General features: G+C 40.4%; 1 protein-coding gene across 1 annotated transcript; it reads left to right on the top strand.

Annotated features, from left to right (window-relative positions):
* The first annotated feature begins 1,501 nt into the window (after nucleotides 1-1,501).
* On the top strand, nucleotides 1,502-22,871 carry NPM1 (nucleophosmin 1). The gene is made up of 11 exons (XM_026660832.2): nucleotides 1,502-1,630; nucleotides 2,600-2,679; nucleotides 8,450-8,569; nucleotides 10,346-10,439; nucleotides 11,127-11,227; nucleotides 12,427-12,500; nucleotides 14,587-14,635; nucleotides 16,695-16,784; nucleotides 19,335-19,442; nucleotides 21,081-21,155; nucleotides 22,516-22,871. Exons 1-11 carry the CDS (start codon nucleotides 1,570-1,572, stop codon nucleotides 22,552-22,554), a joined length of 891 nt encoding a protein of 296 aa, XP_026516617.1. The 5' UTR covers nucleotides 1,502-1,569; the 3' UTR covers nucleotides 22,555-22,871.
* Nucleotides 22,872-23,450: the final 579 nt, after the last annotated feature.

The following is a 23,450-nucleotide window of genomic DNA, read 5'->3' as shown; positions in this document are numbered from 1 at the left end:
TACAGTGATACCACTTTAATTATATTGATCTATTTTAAAGTGGTAGAGTCACCTTAGTGCGCACACAGTTAGAGTCCCTTAGCTATGTCGACACTATACATCTAAGGCAGGAGTTCTCTCATCGCACCATGACCCCCTTCTGACAACAAAAATTACTACATGACCCCAGGAGAGGGACAAAGCCTGAGCACCGCTGCCCTGGGTGGGTGGAGGGGGTTGGGGAAAGCCCGAGCCCCACCATCCTGGATGGGGGGGGGGGGGGGGGGGCAAAGCTCAAGTGCTTCAGCCCCAAGCAGGGGGCATGTAACCTGAGCCTTGCCACTGAGGGCCTGGCTGGTGGGGCTCAGGCTTCTGCCCCAGACCCCAGCAAGTCTAACGCCAACCCTGGTGACCCCCAGTTTCTGAACCGCTTCTCTAAGGGCATGTCTACACTACAATTACACACCGGTGGCTGGGCCACACCAGCTGACGCAGCTGAAGGGGTTCTGGTGAAGGGGCTGTTTAATTGCAGTGAAGAGATTCCGGCTCCAGCCCCATCTCTGGGATCCTGCCACTTTGCAGGGCGCTAGAGTCTGGGCTCCAGCCTGAACATCTACACAGCCCTTAGCTAGAGCGCCTTGAGCCCAAGTTGGCTGGCACATGACAGCTGCAAGGGTCTAACTGCAGTGTAGACATACCTGACCAGCACAGCTATGTTGGTCGGGGGCGTGAAGAGGGCTGAACTGTCTGAGGGGATCTACACTACAGACCATGCTGCAGAGCTGTGCCAGTGTAGCGCAGCCACGTCCTCAGGTCCCCATCCTGGCAGGGGAGCACGCAGGACTGTATAAAATGCCTGCATGGCCGTGTCCCCTGAGCGGAGCAGGCCTAGGAAGGGCATGTGGGGGGTAGGGTGACCAGATGTCCCGATTTTATAAGGACAGTCCCCATTTTTGGTTCTTTTTCTTATATAGGCTCCTATTACCCCCCACCCCAGTCCCGATTTTTCACATTTGCTGTCTGGTCACCCTAGTGGGGGGTCACTGCTCTGCTGCAGTCAGCATGGCTCTTTCTGTCGCCACACAGCGCGTGTCACTGGGGGCCTATCCCCAGATACACACGGCTCCCGGAGAGCCCAGCCCACCTCCCTCAGCCGCAGCCGGGAGGAGGTCCCCGGCTAGGTGCGGCGGGGGCGGGGGCAGGTAGCTTGTGTTCGCGTGGAGGGGCACGGCCCAGGGGGGTTCCCGCGAGAGATAATAGCTAGGAGGAGGGGACACCGGCCGCCATTTTGAACCCAAAGCGCCCCCCCCCTTGCCGGGGTTGGGGGGGGGCAGAGAGCTCGCGAGAGCCCACACAGCTGGGAAGCGAAGGAGCACGCGAGCGAAGCCAGCGCACGCGCAGCCTAGACACTAGGGGGTCGCGTGGCTGCTGCGCTGGGGAAAGGCAAGGGGAAGGGGCGGGGTTAGAGAGTGCAGCTATCGCGAGAACACGGAGGCTATATATGGGAGTGGGCGTGAAGAAAGCTTCCCCTCATTGCGATTCCGTCCGGAGAGCGCAGCTGCTGGCCCCCCGAGGAGCAGGCCCGAGACCATGGAGGACAGCATGGACATGGAGAGCATGGGCCCCCTGCGCCCTCAGACCTTCCTCTTCGGTAACGCCCCGCGCCGGGGCCGCCCACGGTCGGGCCCGCCCCGCCTGGGGACCGCTATCCTCGCGGGCATGGCGCGGCCGCCTGGGCCCAGGCGGCTCGCGGGGTGGGGGTGGGGCGCGCGCGAGGACTGGGTGGGGGCGCGCGATCGGGATCAGGGTTCGCGCGCGGGGGCTCGGCAGGGATGCTCTAGGAGTGGCAGCCCCCCGCCACCACGTGTCCGGCGCTCGCACGTGGCGTCTGTTGCGGCCTCCAGTTCCTGGCAGCGGCTGGCGCTTTGTTCCTTCTCCCCTGTTCCGCAGGCGGGAGCAGCCGCTTCCCGCCGCTCTGCCACCCGGCCACAGGAGCCGCTAGTTCCCAGGCACGCGCTTTTCTCTCACCGGCGGGCCCGCAGCCAGTAAATGCCCTAGGCGCACATGGCAGCGTGGGGCGGCTGCGTCTCGGTGAAGCACGTGGGAAGGGCCGCGCTCTGTGGACAGAACAGGCGTGGGCGGAACCGGGCCCTGTTGGTGAACCCCGCAGGCCCATATTTAACACGCGATCGGCCCCCCTGCAGCTAACTGTTGTTTTAATACATTTTAACCTCAGTAGCTTGCACAAATGACTCCGTGAGACCCCTTACAAATTATCGACACTTGCAAATCACTGATCAGGTGTCCAGATAAGAAGCAAGTATTGTGCTCTGCCTTTTTGTGGCGTACTAGCAAATGTTCTGTCGTTTTTTTAAAAAAGGTTAGCTTTGATATTGAGACCTCACTGCACTATTTTCTGCTATTAAGTCTGAGATGTGAGCATTGAAGAGCTCTCATTTTGTATACAAATTTAGTTTTTTGGAGTGCAAGCTTGCAGGTTTTGAATATATTAACTTCTAATACATAAGTACTGAAAGGATCAAGATTGTAATATACAATAAATAAATGTGCAATGTTATGGTTTAAATACTTTACCTGTAACTTAACTGGTCTTTTGCAGGTTGTGAACTAAAGGCAGATAAGGAGTATCACTTCAAGGTGCATGATGAGGAAAATGAACACCAGTTGTCACTGAGAACAGTAAGTCCTCATTCTTGGAAACTAAAGGTTATGGTCCTGTGAAAAGTAGCTCTCAGACTTCATAATCATGGGAATCATAAATGCAAATAATTGAATCACACTTTTATCCTGCTGTGCAGTTTTGTGTCTTGGATGCTCTGCTCCATTGTGTATTAGAGGTGCTTTATGAAATTTATAAAAACTATTTAAGTAATTTGGGATAGATTCTTAAGTGTCAAATTACATGAAACTTGTTATTTTCTATTGTTTCCATAATTTTTATTAAAATTTCTTGAGTTATTGATGTAATTAAAATAATTTACTGAGAACTCTTGTTTTTTGAAGATGAAGATAAATAAGCATGTTATGTATATCCGATTGATATGTTGGAACTTTGTTTTGGAAAAGTAAAAACTATTTAATACAAACTGAGTAATGATTATACCTTTTCACTACCACAAAAATTAAAATACCTGTATGTCAAGCTTAACCATTTACTTACCAAGCAATTTGCTCACTTGTTTGCCAGTTTAAGAATTCAGGATTCTTTTCCATTGCGAGACTTGATGAAATAACTATATGTATGATATCACTGCTTATAGCAGGGTGGATTGATTTAAGTCATTGATTTTAATCATGGCAAGCAGGAAATCTTAATTTAAATCCTCAATTTTAGTCCTATTTTGCATTTTTGTCCTTCTATTTTCTTAGAGATGTTGATTTTCATTTGTTAATCAAAATATTTTGATTTGCAGCTAAATACAGCCTTTATACTAAGTTTGGTGGTGCTTTTTGCTAGCCAGGAGGATACAGTATATACAGATTTAATTATGCTGTTACATAGCTTAACTTGCACTTACTCAGATTCTTAATTTTTACTTGTTAGAAAATGGTGACTGATGCACTTCTTGGACGATTATTTTTTTATTACTTCGTCTCATGCTGTATTTGGATAGAAATGCAAATGTAATTAAAATGCACAAAATAGAATTTTAACTTTACTAAATAAAACTGCTTTAAATGTGCTGGTACATAAGAAATTTTTTTAACAAAACATGGTTTATATTTAAAGCTAAGGAAGTCTTATTTGTGGTTAGTGAATTGAACTGATTATGGCTGGTCACCATATCCTCCTTCAAGATTTTAGAACTAGTAGATCTCATCTTTCACACCTAGTTTTTATTCATATATTGGAAGAGGAAAACAAGCTTTCCTGCCTTTTCAACTCCTGGTGGTTTTTAACTGTTCATGGGCTAGTCGTTGAACTAAAAGCTGGGTTAGAACTTCAACAAACTCTGGTTCCAGGTGCTTAACCAGTGACTCTCTCCAGTTCAGTGGTTTGAAACTTGGCAGCAAACGTACTGTTTAATATTATTTTTTTATTTAATTTGAATGATTTGAATATTATAGTAAATTTAGGCCTTAACATAAATTGTTGATTTCATATCTAATTTAAAATACTTACAATCTTTGATTTTTATCCACTCTGCACATAAGAGAAAAATACTGTACTTTATTAATTATTTCTTCCTAAAACATTTAATGTAGTGATTGATGCAGAATACCAGTAATGTCTGCATTTCAGTGGTGGACAGAAGTGATTCCTATATATAGTCTGAAAAGCTCCTTGAGATTTTTCTGGGTGAAACTGTAAATAGCAGCAGTTGATGAAATCATGCTTAAGTGTAGAAAATGGTCTTACTCAGATTTCTTTTAATGTCTTTACCTGCTCATAAGAGGGAAAGAAAACCCTGGACTCAAAGTTTGGAAGATGTTCTTTTAAAACATATGACTATGAAGTAATTATATATGTTAATGAATGTTTTTCAGTTTGCCTTTAAAGAGAATCTTTCCCACTAGAGTATGCATTGAAATGCAAAATTAAATTTATTTTCACAGTGCTAAATATGGGTTGGTTGTCCCATATGGAGCTGTAAGGGGCATAATGGTACTTTTGCAACCGTTTGTAGCTGTTTAAAAATCAAAGCAAGAAAATGATTAAATTTTGCAGTTGATAGATTTTTTTACGTGAGACGAGCTTAAATTTTTCTCGCCTTTTCTGGAGTTTTACTACTTATTTTTGAAGTGTGTCAAAGACTGGAGATTGAGCTCCTAGGTGTACCCAAAATCAATCGTGTAATACAAAGATTATAAAATTGTGATAAGTGAAAGCCACATTAAATTACATGATAGCAGAGAGCTGGATACTGAAGTCTGCTTAGGCTATACACGATCTCCTGTTCAGAAGAACATACAATCATGAAAACAGCGATTCATTTACTAAATGAAACATAACTACAGTTGGCTCCAGTAAATTTATTCCATCATGGATATCATAAGAGAGCCCACACTAAAAAAGTACTGTCAAGGCATCTATACAGTCTGTGAAACTGATGGACAATTTTGCTGCTATCTAACCGAGGGAAAAGGCATGGCCTCTAATGCAGTTTGTGTGTGATAAGAAAGCCATTCTTATTATTCATACACAAACACTTCTAGCAGTTAAGGTTTCACATACAAAAGCAAGGAAGTAAAGTTAGGTCACTTGCCAGTGTCATACCTGCTTCTCCACCACACTTCAACACTGTCACAGTCGCCATATGCTGCAGGGAACAAATGCACATTTTTAACTCTGCTTGAGTATGGAGGGAAGTATTCAGCATCCTTAACGGCATTTTTCATAATTTAACAAATTTTATTAATAAATGCATAGTAAGCCTTTCAAAAGTAGCCCATCCCTTAAATAAATGCTACAAGAAGGTCAATTTTTAAAAAATTGCCACATGAGGCTAGAAAATCATGACACTCAAAATAAAAATTTTAAGGGTCTGATACTTTAATAAACCTCATAACACTTATTTGAAAAATTTCAGGAAGTTCAGTCTTTACTCAACAGTTTGGGTTATAAATCTGTGGAAGGTGTTATATATTTTTCATACTAAACCGGTTGATTCCCTGTATTTAATGAACAGTGAAACCAAGCCTTGACAATGACTCCTTCATTGGGGTTGTGGAATGTACATCACTGGGAATTGAGATTGTATCTTTCTCTAAAAGATACTCTAGTCTAATCAAACAGGGATTAAAAAATTCCAGCAAGTTCTGCCTGTGTTATGCAGGAGGTCAGACTTAGATGATCACAATGATCCCTTCTGACTGTCTAATCTGTGAATCTATAGTTTGTACTGCAGTAGTGTCCAGAGATCCCACTTGACATAAAACTGCCCCTGCCCCCAAGAGTTTCTAGATTAAATATAGATATGCTAATTTACATAAATGCTCTCATAATAGATGGGGAAGAGGTGAACTAGAAAAAATGGAACCTTCTCTGATTGTATGTTTAGAAGGAAAAGGTCATAATGAACTACATGTGAACTATATATATACTACAATACATTACATAAATCACTGAGTAGCCTTTCAGATGCTTAAAATGTTGTCTCGGGTAGGTGTAGAGAGGTTATTTTACCTCTATATTTGGCACTGTTGCTACTGTTTCTGTGTTGAGTTTTGGGGCCCACAGATCAAGAGAGATGTTGATAAATTGGAGAGCATTCAGAGAAGAGCCAGGAGAATCCTTAAAGGGTTAGAAAACATGTCTTATAGTGATAGACTCAGGCAGCTCAAACTATTTAGCTTAACAAAGAAGGTTAAGGGGTTATTTGATTACCTTAAGTACCTACATGGGGAACAAAGATTTAATGGGCCCTTCAATATAACAGAGAAAGATATAACACCATCCAGTGGCTGGAAGTTGAAGCTAGGCAAATTCAGACAGGAAATGAGGGGTCATGGTGGATTTTCCATCATTAACTTTAAAATCAAGATTGGGTGTCTTTCTAAGAGATCTGCTCTAGGAATTATTTTATGGAAGTTCTATGTATGGTCTGTGCTATACAGGAAATCAGACTACATGATCACAATGGTTCCTTATAGATTCTGTGGCCATAAGTTACATGGCTTCCAGATTCAAACTCAGCTGTTACTCTCAGCTGTTGGATGGCTACTAGCAGCTCCTCTGAGCTGCTAATGCAGCCTCTTGCCACAAGGGGATAGGGCGGACAGATCAACAGACATACAAAACAGTTGCTGTCAGTCAGCAAAATACAGCAGAGCACAGCACCAGCATCTGGGCCATAGGATGGAAAGAGAGCAAGTAGATACTCCCTGACTAATCAGAGCTGCTATTTGGCATGAAGTGAGTGACTGAGTGTCTGATGGGGAGGATATTACTGTCTAAAAGATGGAATAGGAAACTGAAAGAATGTAAACTAATCCCAACACTAGATGGACAAAAACTGAGTTAAAAAAATTAAACATTACATAAAAACAAACTTGGGAGAGAAGATAAGCACAACTTTCAAGTAAATTGCAGGCTGGGGCTGAGGGAGGGGCACCCCCTAGGCAACTCTGGGGCTAGAGCACCCACAGAGAAATCAGTAGGTGTAGCTCCCCAGCACCTCTCATCTGTCAGCAGCCCTGCTGACCAACTCCTCCACCTCCCTCCTGCTGCAAACAGCTACTATTTCACGGTGTGTAGGAAGCTCCATGAGGGAGGGGGAGGAGCGGGAACGGGGCCTGGGGACGGAGCGGGGGTCGAACACACATACCCCGCTAGAGGGGAAGTCTGTGCCTATGGGCATCCCTCCACTGGCTGTGGCCAGGTCCTGACTCCCTGCTGGGCAGGTTCCCTGAGTGCCTGCACGGTGCTAAATAGGAAGCTGCACAGCTTACAGGGAACTTGGGTTGTGTCCCTGACCATCTTGGACCTTTCCTCCATGAACTCTTACTAATTTTTTTTTTTTGAGCCCAGTCATATTTGGGCCTTCACAACATCCCCGGCAACGAGTTCTATGAGTTGATTGTGCATTGTGTGAAGAAGTACTTCCTTATGTTTGTGTTAGACCTGCTGCCTATTAGTTTCATTGGGTGACCCCTGGGTTTTGTTATGTGAAGGGATTAAAAAAAACTTCATTTTCTCAACACCATTCATGACTTCATAGACCTTTATCAAATCTCCCCTAAATTGTCTTATCTTCTAAACTGAATGGTCCCAGTCTTTTTAATCTCTCCTCACATAGAGGCTGTTCCATACCCTTAATTGTTTTTGTTGCCCTCTACTTTTTTCAATTCTAATCTTTTTTGAGATGGTGCGACCAGAACTGTATGCAATATTGAATAAAACAAGCAATAGCCTTAATCAGATCTTATAAGATACTGGCCTCACTTGCATCACAAATGCCTGGCTAGAACCCATGTCTGGACCAGACCGCTTTCCCCAGCTAGTTAATTGGTACAGTGCAAGTCTAGAGAGAACAAGAGGTTAAGTGGCTGTGCTGTTTTCATCTGTGGAAGTCAGTGTCCCTGGAATATCCATTACCAGAGGGATTCACCTGGCCCACTAGATCAGTTTGATCTTAGTCACTATGGTTTTGAGGAATGATGGAACTGTATGGATATACAACTAAACACTATAAAAACCTTATTTTGTTCAATGCATCTTATAGCATAAAAAGTTCAGTTTGGTTACTATTTTCTCATTACTGAAAATTAGTAATGCAGGTCATATCTAACTGCAGTCTGATGCTAATTAAATAAGCCTCTGGTGGTTTCACTGCAGAAAGATAACCAAGAAACATCTTTACTTAGTCTTAAGGGGGTAAAAATACTGTTAAAATAGTGAATGAATTTAAGATGTATTTGAAAGTAAAAGTTTCTCCTAACAGTTTTACAACTTTAAAATGGTGGTTCAACTTTTCATAAAGGATAATATATTTCACTTCTTGCATAGGTCAGTTTAGGCGCTGGTGCCAAAGATGAATTACACGTTATAGAAGCAGAGGCATTGGACTATGAAGGGAACCCTATTAAAGTCACACTGGCATCTTTGAAAATGTCAGTACAGCCTACGGTAAGGACAAACCTTTATAATAATATTGATAAACGGTGTCAAGTGGTAATCTCAACTAAGAAACACTAACAAAGTAGAAATAGTAAAGCAAACCCTTGTTTCTAACTTCGGGAGTTAAAATGAGAATTTTTAAAATACTTCTGCTATTTCATTTGTGTTCGTGGATGGTTCTCTGGTCAGTTCGTTCTCAGGTTCTTGGACATGAGCATAACTGTCATATTTAGTTTGGAAACATGGAAGAATTTTTAACATTATAAAGCCTCCATTTTAATTAAAATATGGAAAAAAATTTGGGTGGTCTTAGGTTTCTTAAATCTCTTAATGGAAGCTTATTTTATTCAGAGCGATTTCAGTTACTTGTTTCTAAATCACTGTGCTTGTTACTCAGCAAATGTGCACCTAGGTGTTCAATCATAATTGCATGCGTCAGTGACGAGTTTCTGTTGCTTTATTCGTTAGTCCTGTAGAGCCAACAAGTGTGAGATAGATGTTACTCCTTATGTATAGTTTACTCCAATTGCACCTGTGCATACCCTTTGGGGGAAGGCAGTGGGTTACACAGTGGTGAAGAGACCATTTTAAAGGTGGAATTGAGGGGCCAGGTAGACTCACACAACCTATATACTGATGTTGATCTATAGTGAGATGAGAATTCAGTTTGGTTCTCAGACCCCAGGGAGTTTTTAGATACCTGCCAGGGTTCTCTCTTGGTCTTACCTGTTTAGTATGAGTCTAGCGCAGTGGTTCCCAAACTTTAACCACCTGTGAACCCCTTTCACTAAAATGTCAAGTCTCGCGAACCCCCTCCTAAAAATGAATATTTCTGGGGAGTTTCTCCTTTACCTGAGTATAAATTATAAAAGCAGTGATCTTGGAAATATAAAATTTGTTTTTATGACATGCTTATTACACACTATTTATTATTAATTACTATTTATCATTACAGTATTTTTATTACATTTATGAAAAGGGCAACACTCTTCCAAGATCTCACTTTCATAGCTTGTATCACTTTGAATAAGCCTGTTATAAGACAAGGCTCCTATGTTTCATCAAGGAGTATCAGACGTGAAACAGCATGAAGGGATTTAAGAAGCCAACTCAGAGTTCTTCCTACACAAGCATTCAGGTCTTGAGCAGTCCAGGCAAACAACGCACGTTACAACAAAGCTTAAACTTGTTCTTCATAATAATTTTAAAAACAAGATTAGCTGCCTATTTAATTTTAAAAACAGCAAAAAATATCCACCTCCCTTTCCATTTCTTATAAGGAGTCTTGACGTTTAAATCTCCTCAGTGTGATAGATATGCTCGCTTTGATCTGCTTAGCTCTTGGAAGTCCGGGGCTCCGGGCTGCTGGTCCCGTGCTGCCCGGGGTCCCTAAGGACAGCTCTGTCCGCCATTAAGGAATTTTTTCCCGAGAACCCCCTGTAACATTTCGTGAACCCCCAGGGGTTCACGAACCCCAGTTTGGGAACCACTGGTCTAGCGGAACACTGTAGAGCATGAGTGAGGTACTGTACTGGGTACCACTCGTATGTGGGTTATAAATAATGCCCACTGAACATTCTAATAATTCCTTCTTAACTGCCGCTATGAGGAAGCGACTGGTTTGTTGCATTTTTGATAATGCCAGCTCTTTCAGCTCTACCATTTTCATTGTTTCTGCATCATTTCAGTTGGCTGCCTGTTCTGGCACTTACTATTTGGTGTTCAAGTGTTCGCTAAGTTGCCATCAATAATACTTTTGTTAAATAACCAACATACTTTCTCCAGGTTTCTTTAGGTGGCTTCGAGATTACACCTCCAGTCGTTTTGAGGTTGAAATGTGGTTCAGGGCCCGTTCATGTCAGTGGCCAGCATCTTGTAGGTATGTATCGTATGTCTTCTCAGTGCATTTTTAAATATAAGTTTCATATTAGTCGTAGAAATATAGAATACATTCTAAACTGACCAAACTGGTTAGTTTGTGTCACAGCCCAGGTAAAGCTCCCTTTGCTGGACACACTAGGCCAAAAAGGACCCCTCTGCTACAAAAGCATGAGCCCTTGTTCCTTTTTGAGCCCCTGGTTTTAAATGCTATCATTAACACCCAGTTTCTTTGTTTCCTCTTTCTGGGAAAATTCCACTGCTTTAGACTTCTGGTGTCACCTAAGATGTGGCCATTCCATTGTCCTAAGATTGCTCCCATTTGAATGGGAGCTAGTTATGTTAATATTCTCTGTTGTCTCTGGTCCTAGAAGGACACAACCCTGGCACTAATAGTATATGACTGACCCCATGTCCAGTGAAACATTCATTAATAACAGTTTTGTAAAATTAACCATATTTATAAGTTGAACATAGAAAGATACCCCAAATAGCCTCAGCTTGATTATTGGGTAACATGGCTGCTTACTAGTGGAAAAACTTCCTTCTGCATTTGTTAATTCTAAAACTCCTCAAGGGAACTCCAGTTATAGAAAATTGGCAGTGATGTGTGTTTTGTAGCTCTGTGTGACCCTAATATGGTAAACACTTTGACCTTGTACAAAAATATTCATGTATTGTTTTTTAGCATTAGAGGAAGAACCAGAGTCTGACGATGAAGATGAAGTGAAGATATTAAACACTTCAGCAAAGAGACCAGCAAGCGGAATAGCAGCTAAAACTCCACAGGTAGAGTTGAGGTTTCTTATGAAGTATGTTCAAGACTTTCTCCTGGAAGAGTTTATATCACTGCCACCTAAAGCAGAGTAAGCAGCTTCATTCCTTACCACGATTAAGGTGGTGATTGTTGACAACTGCAGGAGAAAGGTTACCTGGTACTCAGATCCTGGAAATCAGTACTAAGACTTTCCCATACATAGTTCTAAAGTATATTTAACAGTATTTTTAAAGTCTGACTGGATGTTAGTGGTTAGTATTTTTCAATTTTTTTTAGTGTAAAAATTGTGGGGTTGACTGTATAACTGATAGTAGTGAAAGCCATGTTCTGTGTAATTAAATTGGAGATAATGCACAGTGATCGGCCTTCTCACATAGGATTCCATGCCAGGTATTCTCTGTTAGTTTTGTAGCATCAGCTGTGTGTTTTTTTTAAAACAAATGCCTATTTTGGCTTATGGTGAGCATATGGTTAACTCCTTTAACCACATTGAAACCAGAACAAGCAACACCTGGTGTTGCCAGTTCTGACTGTCTTGTGGTTGTAGAGTATTTGGAGCACTGTACTCATCAATAAACATTTAAATGGCACTAATTCTGTGCTCCCCTCTTGCACCATCTATTGTGATATCATCCTCTATCCCAAAGTGTGTAGACTCATCTGTTTTATACTGTACCTTTTATTAGTAGCCTCATTCTTCACTGGTGTTTAAACTTGCTTCCGCTGTTTTAGACCTGGGCTTTCTTCTCTTGGTTCTTATTCCATAGATTTGGTAAAGCTTTTAATGTATTGGCATTAGCAGAACTGATTTTTCTGACTTGGCCACATATATAAAAGTTGCAGTGGTTTAACTTTAACTTAATTTAAAAAATGATTTTGTTAAACCAGGTCCTTGTGTAGGCACTCATCGGTTTTAAAGCAGTATCAGTTTAGTTTGTAAATTTACCAATACAAAGTACACCAATATAAGTCCGGTTTAAATCAGTTTGAAGTGCCAACACACAAGTTGGCACCAGGTTACTTGCTTCGATATAAAGTGACACATTTAAACTGGTGCAACTCTAGAAGAAGCCTTCATCTTATTGGTAATACAATAGCTTATGGGAAGAGCAAATTTCTGACAAACTTTGGTGTACCATCTGTATTGCACTCTCAGAAAACCATTTGTTTAACTTTGTAACCAGTTTTGTAACAAATGTTTTCTCTAAAGAAAAAAGCAAAATTGTTAGAAGATGATGATGATGAGGATGAAGATGATGACGATGAGGATGAAGATGATGAAGAGTGTGTATCTTTCTCCTTTCTTTTTGCAATGCATTTTTGAAATGTTTAGTTTTCAGAGGTAATGACTTCAGAGCAGGGGTTCTCAAACGGGGTCGGGACCCCTCAGGGGGTCACGAGGTTATTACATGAGGGGTTGCAAGCTGTCAGCCTCCACCCCAAACCCCACTTTGCCTCCTGCATTTATAATGGTGTTAAATATATTTAAAAGTGTTTTTAATTTATAAGGGGGAGGGGTGTCGCACTCAAAGGCTTGCTATGTGAAAGGGGTCACCAGTACAAAAGTTTGAGAACCCCTGCTTCAGAGCATAAAAAATATGCATGACATTGAATCAAGTTATTTTGGATTTAGTTCTTAATTAGCCTAGAAATTAGTGAGCCTTATCCCCAGATAAGATCTGGCTTTATGCCATATTATTGCTGTATGGATTACTTTCAACACTGACTCAAGGCTGGGAGTCTGTTTTAGGCATTTGGGAACGTGATGGGATCTCTGTTTTTTTTTTTTTTAAAGAGAGAGAGATCCCCCACTTATGTGCAAGAATTTTTTTTGCAGGAAATGCTGTTGGGATATTCCAATTCAGTTAGAGAAGCAGGGCTAATTGTCTTATTGAAGCACACAAATGAATGTGAAGCTGAAGTGCTTCTGTGAGAGGCTGCTGCGTTGCAAACTGTCAGGGAAAACAAATTATAAAAAATGAAATCTGACCCCCTCAGCAAAACTTCTTAAAATCTTCTAGCAGCATGCTACTTCTGTACTAAAGCAGAATCTAGAGGTAGCATAGGGAGTGCGAAAACCAGAGGGGAGAGAAGTGTTAGGGGCAAGTGCAAAGGTAGGCAGAAGTGGAGGAAGATAGAGCTACTTTCCTGGAGATCTGAAAGAAGGGAAGAAAGCAATTTAAGCCGAACAACCTAGGTTTTAAATGTTTATTATGAACACTTTTTTGTAGAGCATCTTAATTCTATTTTTCTCATTCTTCATAAATACAAAACTCTGCAGAGTTGTCAGCAGAGTATGCTGTATGTACAGTAACTCCTCACTTAATGTTGTAATTCTGTTCCTGAAAAATGCAACTTTAAGTGAAACTATGTTAAACAAATCCAATTTTCCCATAAGATTTAATGTAAATGTGAGGGGTTAGGTTCCAAGGAAATTTGGGGGCAAACAAAAGGCATTATATACTGTACAGTACTGTACTGTGGTTGGGAGGTTCCCCGGCTTACCCCACACTGCCACAGCCTGCTGCTGGCAGGGACACTAGGAAGCACCTTGCGCAGCAGCAGCTTCCCCCCAGAAGAACAGGCGTCGACTTCGCTGGGGGATGCTCCAGGCCCGCCTCTTCCCATCCCCGCTCCGCTCTACTCCAGGCCCACCTCTTCTCACCCCCACTCCACCTCCTCTCCGGAGCATGCTGCATCCCTGCTCTTCCCCCCCCCGCCCAGTGCGTCCCCGCTCCTCCCCTTCCCTTCCAGAAAGGCCTAAGCGCTGCCAAACCGCCAATGGGGGAAGCGCTGGGAGGGAAGGGGAGAAGAGGAGCTTGTGCAATGTTCCCTTGTAAAGTTGCTGCTCTTCCACAGAATCTTACAAGCAGTGGACAGAGCAGGCAGCCAGATGATATAAGGGAGCATTGCACAACTTTAAACGAGCATGTTCCCCAACTTTGAAACAACGTTAAGTGGGAGGACGTTAAGTGAGGAGTTACAGTACTTGAAGTGGCAATTTCCAAGCATGTGTGATATATATCTTAAAATGTGCACTGTGCTGTTTAACTTCCTAATTTACTCTTACCGCAGTAGTAAGTGGAAGAAAATTAGAAAAATGGTCTTTTAGTGTTTGAAAGAGTCTCTACTTTTGCTTGATACATTCTTCCAAGATGGGTAGTAAAATAGTAACCTTACAGAAGATTCTTTTAAAGTTAGTCTTCTATTTAGCTTGCTTTTGACAAAGTCCACTTACTTCACTGTAACATCTTCCATTGAAAGAACAGGAATGAGGATGAAGTCACTGAAAAATGAACTGTTTGGGTTAATTGAGACAGTTATGTACCTATTGGGGTGGGCTTCTTAGTAATGTAATTTTTAATTCTAGTGATGATGATTTAGATGAAGAGGAAGAAGAGAAGATTCCAATGAAGAAAGTAAGTCGTCTTCATATTTGAGACCATGTTTGTCTGGATTTTTGAAAACTTGCAGATCTTTAGTATCAGTCACCCTAAAACATAATGAAAATAGTGGTGTTTACATATTTAGGTAGTTGAAACTTCTGTCTCAGGTACACATGACTATTGTTGCTTTCTGCTTATTTTATGTAATTTAGTTTCCACTTTGAGAGCATTGAGGTAATGCAAAAACCAAAATAGTTCTCAACCCTATATGTACAGCCCTGCAGAAAACTTATCAGTATGCTACAGGAAATTAAACTACCAGCTTTCATTTCATTCAGAATTATTTCACCTACTAATTATATATGAATAGTTATTTAATTCAGTTTCTGTTGTCACAGTTGTGCTGCAGATTCAAAGCCTCTAAATTTTAAAAACATTTTTCCCCAAAGTTTGTTTTTACTTACTGATATTACTAACGTTGTTAGTTGTCTTGAACTTCCAGGTTACGTTTAACTAATCCAGTTGATCCTAGGTCTTTTCTTTGCATGCTGATACATACATTCCTTAATCCTCGTTGGTATATTTGGCCAACTCTCAAACTAAGTATGTGCTAGTTCAAGGCTGCCAAATCTCAGGGTGTTCCAGATCATTCAACAGTAGAATTGAGAGTACCCCAGGGTGCACATCATTTAGTAGAGTTTGCCAGGGGTTGGCATAAACATTGCCGTAATTAGCTAGAAATTGAGTTGGTACAAAATTGGGTATTGGTGGCAGAGGAGTTTGGCTGGGCAAGTCCCATAATGAAAATGGTGTGCAGCCTGGTTTCCAATATTAGTTGGGCCATAGGGTGCACCTCTTCTGAAGAAATCCAGGGATTTCCTGGTAAGCTTGGGTGTTGATCACCAAGTGCGGAGGGGGATGTAAATCTTCAGATAAATTCAGGATATGTCAAGTATTACAGAAGTTTATTTGCATCTTTAAAACTTGCAAAATTATCCTGTGGGAAAACTTTTTATATAAATGAAATATCCAGCTACTTGGGAAAAGCTCATTTGTGGTATTTTTCACTGCAAATGACTGATTTTATGTTTAAAATTGTCAACCTGCACTCCTTAAATTAATGGGCTACTTTACACTTGGTCTAATCTTTCAGCCTTTTTGCAGACTTGGAACAGCATTGCATCACTTCATATTTCAAAAGTTACCTTAATCAAAAGGGCTAGGACTTTGAGGGCCAGTCTGTACACAAACTTGTACTGAAATAACAAAGTAATGCACAGTTTGTTGTTTGGTTGTGAGTTCTGTCCAATCCTAGCTATTCCTCCATTTTCCCTTCAGTTGCTCATATACACTTATAACTAGTGAATTGTAGACTTACAATTGGAGTACAAACCTTGGAATATGTTGAAAGGAAATCTTAATAGCTCCATTGGGCTTTTTCTTATCCATGGCAAGTAATTAACACTTGACCTATCAAATTCCCCATTCCATGTGTGTTCACCCCCTTTGGCCCGGTTATGTGGCAATTCTTCTTGTTCACCGAGTGCCTTTAGACCATTGTTTGCTCTGCAACATGGATCTCGCTATATAGTGATACCAGCTGTTCTCTTGCCCAGAGAGTTAGCTTGGAATAGCAAAAGCAGCAGTGACTTATTTGTCGGTATTGCATATAAGATTTAGTAGAATAAAAAGCAAGGTATCTCCTATGTGTACCCCCTTTGCTCCAGAAAATCTGCAGACTTTCTGGCAAATGACCGGCATATTCATTCTACTTTCATGTGGTGTAACTGACCGGAATTGGTCAATGCCCATCTTAGATCTTTATAACCTAGACAATTTCGTGTCATTCAGATTGTGGTTATTTTCACTGCTAAAGTGAGTTTCCCTCACTATGAGAAATGCAGGGAAAAATCAGTGTTCTCTTAAATGAGAATAAACGTTTCTAGTTGTCAAGTATTAAAAAAAGATAAAAATAAAAGCATCTTTGTTCAAGATAGTTACTAAACAGTTTACTTTTGTCCTCAAATTTGCAGTTATTACATATCTTCCTTCTGTTTTGAAGATGCTAAGTGTAAAATTCTTTTAATTTCAGCCTGCCCGGGATTTGTCAGCAAAAAATACTCCGAAATCAAAGCAGAATGGAAAAGATTCTAAGCCGTCCACACCAGCGTCTAAATCAAAAGTGAGTGACTACGTATAATATGAATGTTGGAAGTGGTGTAACAGTTGTAGTTGCATTCACCCATAACTTGGTTTCTCACTTAAAGACTGGACTCATTTCATTATCCACATCTTTTCATTTAAGGATAAAGTTAGTAAGGGAACTGGGGTATACAGACTCTTGAGTGAGCAATCAGCACTGATCTGAATTTGAAAACAGTATGGTTTATTATCTAGGTTAGCTCATTTTCCAGGATAGGTTGTAGATCGTGGATAATGCGCTGGAGAGGTACAGCGTAAAACTACAATACCCACCTGGGGAAGTGAGGAAACAGATTGACAGAGCAAGACGGGTACCCAGAAATCACCTACTACAGGACAGGCCCAACAAGGACAATAACAGAACACCACTGGCCATCACATACAGCCCCCAGCTAAAACCTCTCCAGCGCATTATCCACGATCTACAACCTATCCTGGAAAATGATCCCTCACTCTCACAGACCTTGGGAGGCAGGCCAGTCCTCGCTTACAGACAACCCCCCAACCTGAAGCAAATACTCACCAGCAACTACACACCACACCACAGAAACACCAACCCAGGAACCAATCCCTGTAGCAAACCTCGTTGCCTACTCTGTCCCCATATCTACTCTGGCGACACCATCAGAGGACCCAACCACATCAGCCACACCATCAAGGGCTCATTCACCTGCACATCCACTAATGTTATATATGCCATCATGTGCCAGCAATGCCCCTCTGCCATGTACATTGGCCAAACCGGACAGTCCCTCCGCAAAAGAATAAATGGACACAAATCGGACATCAGGAATGGTAACATACATAAGCCAGTAAGTGAACACTTCAATCTCCCTGGTCATTCTATTACAGATTTAAAAGTCACTATCATTGAACAAAAAAACTTCAGAAACAGACTGCAAAGAGAAACAGCAGAACTACAATTCATTTGCAAATTCAACACCATTAATCTGGGCTTGAATAGGGACTGGGAGTGGCTGGCTCATTACAAAAGCAGTTTTTCCTCTCCTGGAATTGACACCTCCTCATCTGTTATTGGGAGTGGACTACATCCACCCTGATTGAATTGGCCCTGTCAACACTGGTTCTCCACTTGCAAAGTAACTCCCTGCTCTCCATGTGTCAGTATATAATGCCTGCATCTGTAACTTTCACTCTATGCATCCGAAGAAGTGAGGTTTTTACTCACGAAAGCTTATGCCCAAATAAATCTGTTAGTCTTTAAGGTGCCACCAGACTCCTTGTTGTTTTGATTAATGTAAGTATTAAGCTTAAGAGTTCTTAATACTATCAAATGGCCCCTTAATCAGTGCCAAGCAATTATCTCATGTTTTTGACACAATGACGGCATAAAAAGTCCTTTCCATTTGTTCTTCACTGATCACCTGTGAATTGTAAACTAGGAAAGTTAGGCAGTGCTAGAAATCATTCTGCAAATTTTTGAAATCCTACTGCCATGATTAGTGAGGCAAAGGATTTCTTCTCCACAATAGTGTCCAAACTTCTAACCAATGCATATGAATGAAGATAGTCATCTAGGGAAAAGTAGCAGGCTAGATTTAAGTTGAAAAGCCATCAGTCCAGTTGATAGCTCCCCCCTCACATACAAAAGTCACAATCCAAAAAAACCCCAAACTTTCTGGAGCATTTGGCTTTTTAGTAGCTTTTTGAGATTGTTTTGGATGAGAGTTATCTGAACTTAGTCCAGATAAGGGAAGTAAAGATGGGAAGGGAAAGATTGGGTCTAAGCCTTTGAGCTATAGTCATAGTTCAGACAACTATTTTTTGCTAGAAAGGCAAGAAAAAAATAATTTTCCAGCCAAGCAACTAGAGGCTTGCAAATGTATGATACTATCCCTTTAGCTGGCAGTATCTCTAGTATTATAATTAATAATTGGAGAAGACATATGCACCACTGTTGATTATAGACTTTGCTGATAACCACCAGCCTAATAGTAATCGATTGTCTTAGTGTTTAAGTTGGGTAGTTCCTCTTAAGTTTCACCTTTTTGTTTGTCTTTGGAAGAACTGGGCAGATAATTTTCCTGTGAAGAAAAAGGGACACGGACATTTTTCTGTGATTTGATAATAGACCATTTTGGTAGTACAGTGTGTATTGTATGTAAATTGTTTGTAACATAAATATCAGTCTAAAGTTTGAGTGGTTTGTACATGTGCCCCCTTAAAACCTGTCACCACTTGAAGTAAGGAGCATAAATTAAATAATTTTCCATTTTGTGATGGCTTTTCTAGTAGCTTATTGAAGATGGAGAACATAAAATCTACTGGCGCAACAGTCATACGGAAAATGGAGCAAGAAGGAATCATTCAGTATTAATATCCATATTTGGTCTTAGGATACTTAAATGATGTCCAATATATTTTATGTATTCCGTGGCTTCCTTTGTACTGTTTGAACAATGTTGTAATAACTTCATTTAAAAAAAAAAGCTGAAGTAATGGGAGAATTAAGCTTCTTTGCGATTGCAAAATCTTTACAAATGTGTAACAAACTGCCTGCTTGTTTCAGACTCCGGCATCTAATAAAAAGGAAAATAAACCACAAAGTCCAAAATCACCAAAAGTACCCCTTTCACTAGAGGAGATTAAAGCAAAGATGCAGGCAACCATAGAAAAGGTGAGTTTAAACTGATGGAAATGTTTGTTTTCCAAATGGAATACTTTGTTCCTGATTTCAAGTAGTTCAGCAATGCTATCCTGATGGAAAGGAGATGTGACAAATACCCTAATAGAAGAAGACACTGAGAAGTCAATATGAAAATGGCATTGCAGGATTTCATGTTTTCAGTCTTCCCTGTCTTCAATACCAATTATGCACTCAAACATAAATTTCAAACTGTCTTAAAAGTAGACACCTCAAGTTGTATTTAGATAACTAAAACAACATTTAAATGTCTAATTGGTAATAAAGATGCACAAGTTTGAAAATTTGGCCCAGCCCCACAGATCCTTGTGGGGAATCTGTTAAGATATGGGTATTTTCTAATTTATCACCTTCAATAAAGAGTTTCACAAGCTGAGTTACACCCTCAGTAATACCTGTGTAACCCCCATATCTTCAGTGGGCTTTGGCTAGGTGTAACTGATTCTATAGATGGAGAAACAGGATGCCATTTTATTCACTTTCAAAGTAACCACACCCTTTACAGCGGACTTAACTTGGAGTGAGCGTGAGCATCTCACTTGTGCAGAGTGGGTAAATATTAGTAAGGCTACAATTTAGTCACAGGTATTTTTAGTAGGTCATGGACAATAAACAAAATGCACGGCCCCATGACCTGTCCATGACTTGTACTAAAAATACATGTGATTAAATCTTGGGGTGGGGAGCAAGGGTGCTGGAGCAGCAGCTGCTGTGGCTGTCTCCAGGACCACCTAAGCAGCTGGCCCCAGAGTCAGCCACACTGGCCCCTGCAGAAGTCATAGGGATTGCAGAAAGTCACAGAATCCGTGACAGACATGAAGCCCTAAATATTAGCTTTGTTTTGTCCTTCAGAGTTTGGCTCAAGGATACAAGGCCTGCTGACCACTTTATCTAATTTATAAAATACAAATTGGTTCTAAAATGTAGTCTGACATTTAGTAGAAAACTTGCTTTATCCACACTTTATGGGTGGAAAACACTCCGTTTTAAGCTTACTCATTTTGAATTGTTGGGTATATCACTGCCCTAAATCATCATCCTAACCTTGTAAATACTTCATAATTTTCCTAATGTAAATATAATTTTGAATAGTAATTTTTTTGCCATAGGATTGTACAGGAGAGGTGGTGTTTATTTTAAAGGAAAATACTGAGGGTGTCCACAAGTCACTGGATGTCTTTAAGAACTGTAGTCTGCAAATTACTTGTACATTGAATCCCAGAGATGCATTCCAACTTCATAGATGCCTCACACTTAGGTGCATGTGGATATTAAGAGCCAGCAATATAAGCTATAAAAATGTTGGCCACTGATTCTCTGAGATGTGGTGGTGATAGAATTATGCTTTTTTTTTTTTTTTTTTTTTTTTAAGGTAAGTCAATTGCATAGGCAAGGGCCTCATACTAGGGTGATAGGTTTGGTAAAAGAACCTTGATAATGCTGAAAAAATTATTTTAAATAACTTTTGATGATAGACAGGGTTTCCTGTATAGTTAGCTTTGAAAATTTTTATTTGTACTAAGGTTTTAAAAGACTTCTCTTAAGGGTTCTCCATTTATTGCAGCCATTCAGTGGTTTTACATGCACTAAACCTTTTTTTTATTACAATAGGGTTCTGCCCTTCCTAAAGTGGAAGCCAAATTTGTCAACTATGTTAAGAATTGTTTCCGGACACAGGACCAGAAGGTAACTGAATTTACAGTGGCTTGGAAAAATCCAAAAGAACTTCTGTAACAAGATTTATAGATGCTTTTTTACTTTTAATCTCTACAAGCTTTGGACTGTTTCAAAGGGTTACAAACCACAAACAATACTTCACATTAAATAAATGGAAACTGTTTTAAGGGTTTAGTTGGCAAAGATGGAAAAGCTAATGTTTTATTACATTTTTCCAGCTTTTATATGGTTAGTGAATTATCTCTTGCTTACTAAACCCACAGAATTTTCCTTTTGGCACCATATTGGCTAAGGAAATGAGCTGTGGTTTTCCCTGCTGCTGAATTTGGCGACTTGGGCAGTCTGCTCTTAAACTTTCTTTTGTTAGGGGATGGACTGGGAAGGGGGAATTGTTTTGCAGTAGACATTATGGCAGTCTTATTTCTTTGTCTTCCAAAGTCAACTCCTCTCTTGTGAGAGGGCATGCCAAAGGCTGGTATCAGAAAGGTACAGGATTAGTTATTGCTTGACATTAGACTAACCCTGTATGCCTTAGATTTCCCTATCAAAATTCCTGAAACATTAAGGAATTTTGTCATTGGAAGAAGGCTTTATGCTTTCCTGCTTTCTCCAGTGGTTCAAAGGTGTTAAATTGACTGATAGACAAAATCATAGGTTCTTGAAAGAAAATGTTTAAAAGCAGTTAGTCCCAGCTACTGAAGTTGATTTGACTTAAGTCAGGGCAGACAGGGTTCAGCCAATATTTGCCTAACTGGTCCACCACACCCTTCCTTTTGATTTTCCTTCACTAGATTCTTAGTGTGCAGTCTTTTATTAAAAAAAAAAAAATAAACTTTCATTTTTAAGTTTTGGGGAAAAGTATATTTGGTTCAACAAAGTGCATGGCTTATACTCGGCATAGTATGTAAAGGATTTGTTGCCACATTTTTACTAAACATCAACATTTTTGAGCCTCTTTCTACAAAACTTTCAGGTGTAATCATTTTAAGCTCTTGTGGCTAATCAGTATTAAAGCAGAGTAGAAACTTGCCTTCTTACCTGCACATTGTTTGCCACATATAGCACTTTTTAGAGGATGACAACTTCTTAACACAAACATCCAAAAACACGACTTACTATGTGTTCAACGTAGAGTTGGATACAGTTTTTTTTCCCCCCCGAGTACAGCATTTGTGTTGCTTTATTTTAATACTTTTAACCAATAGTATAAATGTGTGGAGTAAAGATAAATACAGGAGTAATGATTTTTAAAATACTTCATATATACAGGCATAGTTCAATCCAGTTACCTCCAAGTTGTACTATCCTGAAGATTAGTAATTAGACCATTCTTAACTTCAACTTCTAACATTTTTGTGTACACTTTCAGGTTATTCAAGCTCTCTGGCAGTGGAGACAGACTCTGTAAGAAAGAAAACAGTTTAAACCGTTCATTAAAATGTGCAGTCTTATTTCTGTAACCATTAATAATTGGCTGTCCTTTTTATATATGCTGAAAGAACTTTCCCTACTGCGTCTGATAAATGTCGTCCAGAATACTTTGCCAAGAATGTGTTGTCCAAAATGCCTGTTTAGTTTTTAAAGACAGAACTCCACCCTTTGCTTCATTTTAAATATGTATGGAATGTTTTGATAAGGCATAGTAGAGGTGGTGGTCAGACAAATGGAAATGGTGGGGAGACTAAATGTACATGTGAAAATAAAATTTAGTATTTTGATAAAGTACTATCGTTTCTTTATTTTTGTGGGCTTAGGGGTTGGGTTGCCTGTGTATTGAATGAGAGCTTTTAAGTTCTCATAGGAGTTGCTAAATGTATTCCACATTTTTACCCAAACATGCCTCAGAATCTATCTTTAAATGAGATTTTTTTTTTAAAGGTTGGGGACAATGTCTGAAACACATTGAAGATTGTCAGCCTTACAAACACAACTCTTGCACCATATATTATTGATCACATGAGCACAGGTGCTGAATGTTATTAAATAGCAAGAAACATGGTTGGGGGAAATGATGGATTAATCCTGGCTGCACTCATTTGAAGAAAAGACCTTATCCTTAATTTCCCAGTCTGTCCCCAAGTGTCTGTCTTCCCTCTAAGGAGCTTGTATTGGGCCTAATGAGCTTTCTGTGGAAAAATTTGCAGAACTGTGTGGGAGTGCCTGTTCTTTGAGTGCTGTGGTATGCCAGTGTTCTCTGGTTTGGAGTAAACATTTTTAAGACCAGTGGGCTAAAAGTTTTGGAGGGTACATTAGGAAACAGTCTTTAATAGGACCTATTCTTGGAATTAACACTGTTCAGAAGAT

The sequence above is a fragment of the Terrapene carolina genome, unplaced genomic scaffold (assembly GCF_002925995.2).
Source record: "Terrapene carolina triunguis isolate 2854851 unplaced genomic scaffold, T_m_triunguis-2.0 Scaffold838, whole genome shotgun sequence".
Lineage (NCBI taxonomy): Eukaryota > Metazoa > Chordata > Testudines > Emydidae > Terrapene > Terrapene triunguis.
Note: the sequence above shows the minus strand (reverse complement) of the source record. Positions and strands in the feature narration are given on the sequence as shown.

Bases quoted from the DNA above. Each gene is read 5' to 3' on its own strand.
- NPM1 (XM_026660832.2), top strand. From the start codon at position 1,570: ATGGAGGACAGCATGGACATGGAGAGCATGGGCCCCCTGCGCCCTCAG. The intron at 8,570-10,345 runs GTAAGGACAAAC...TACTTTCTCCAG, and splicing joins AAATGTCAGTACAGCCTACG to GTTTCTTTAGGTGGCTTCGA. The intron at 11,228-12,426 runs GTAGAGTTGAGG...TTTTCTCTAAAG, and splicing joins TAGCAGCTAAAACTCCACAG to AAAAAAGCAAAATTGTTAGA.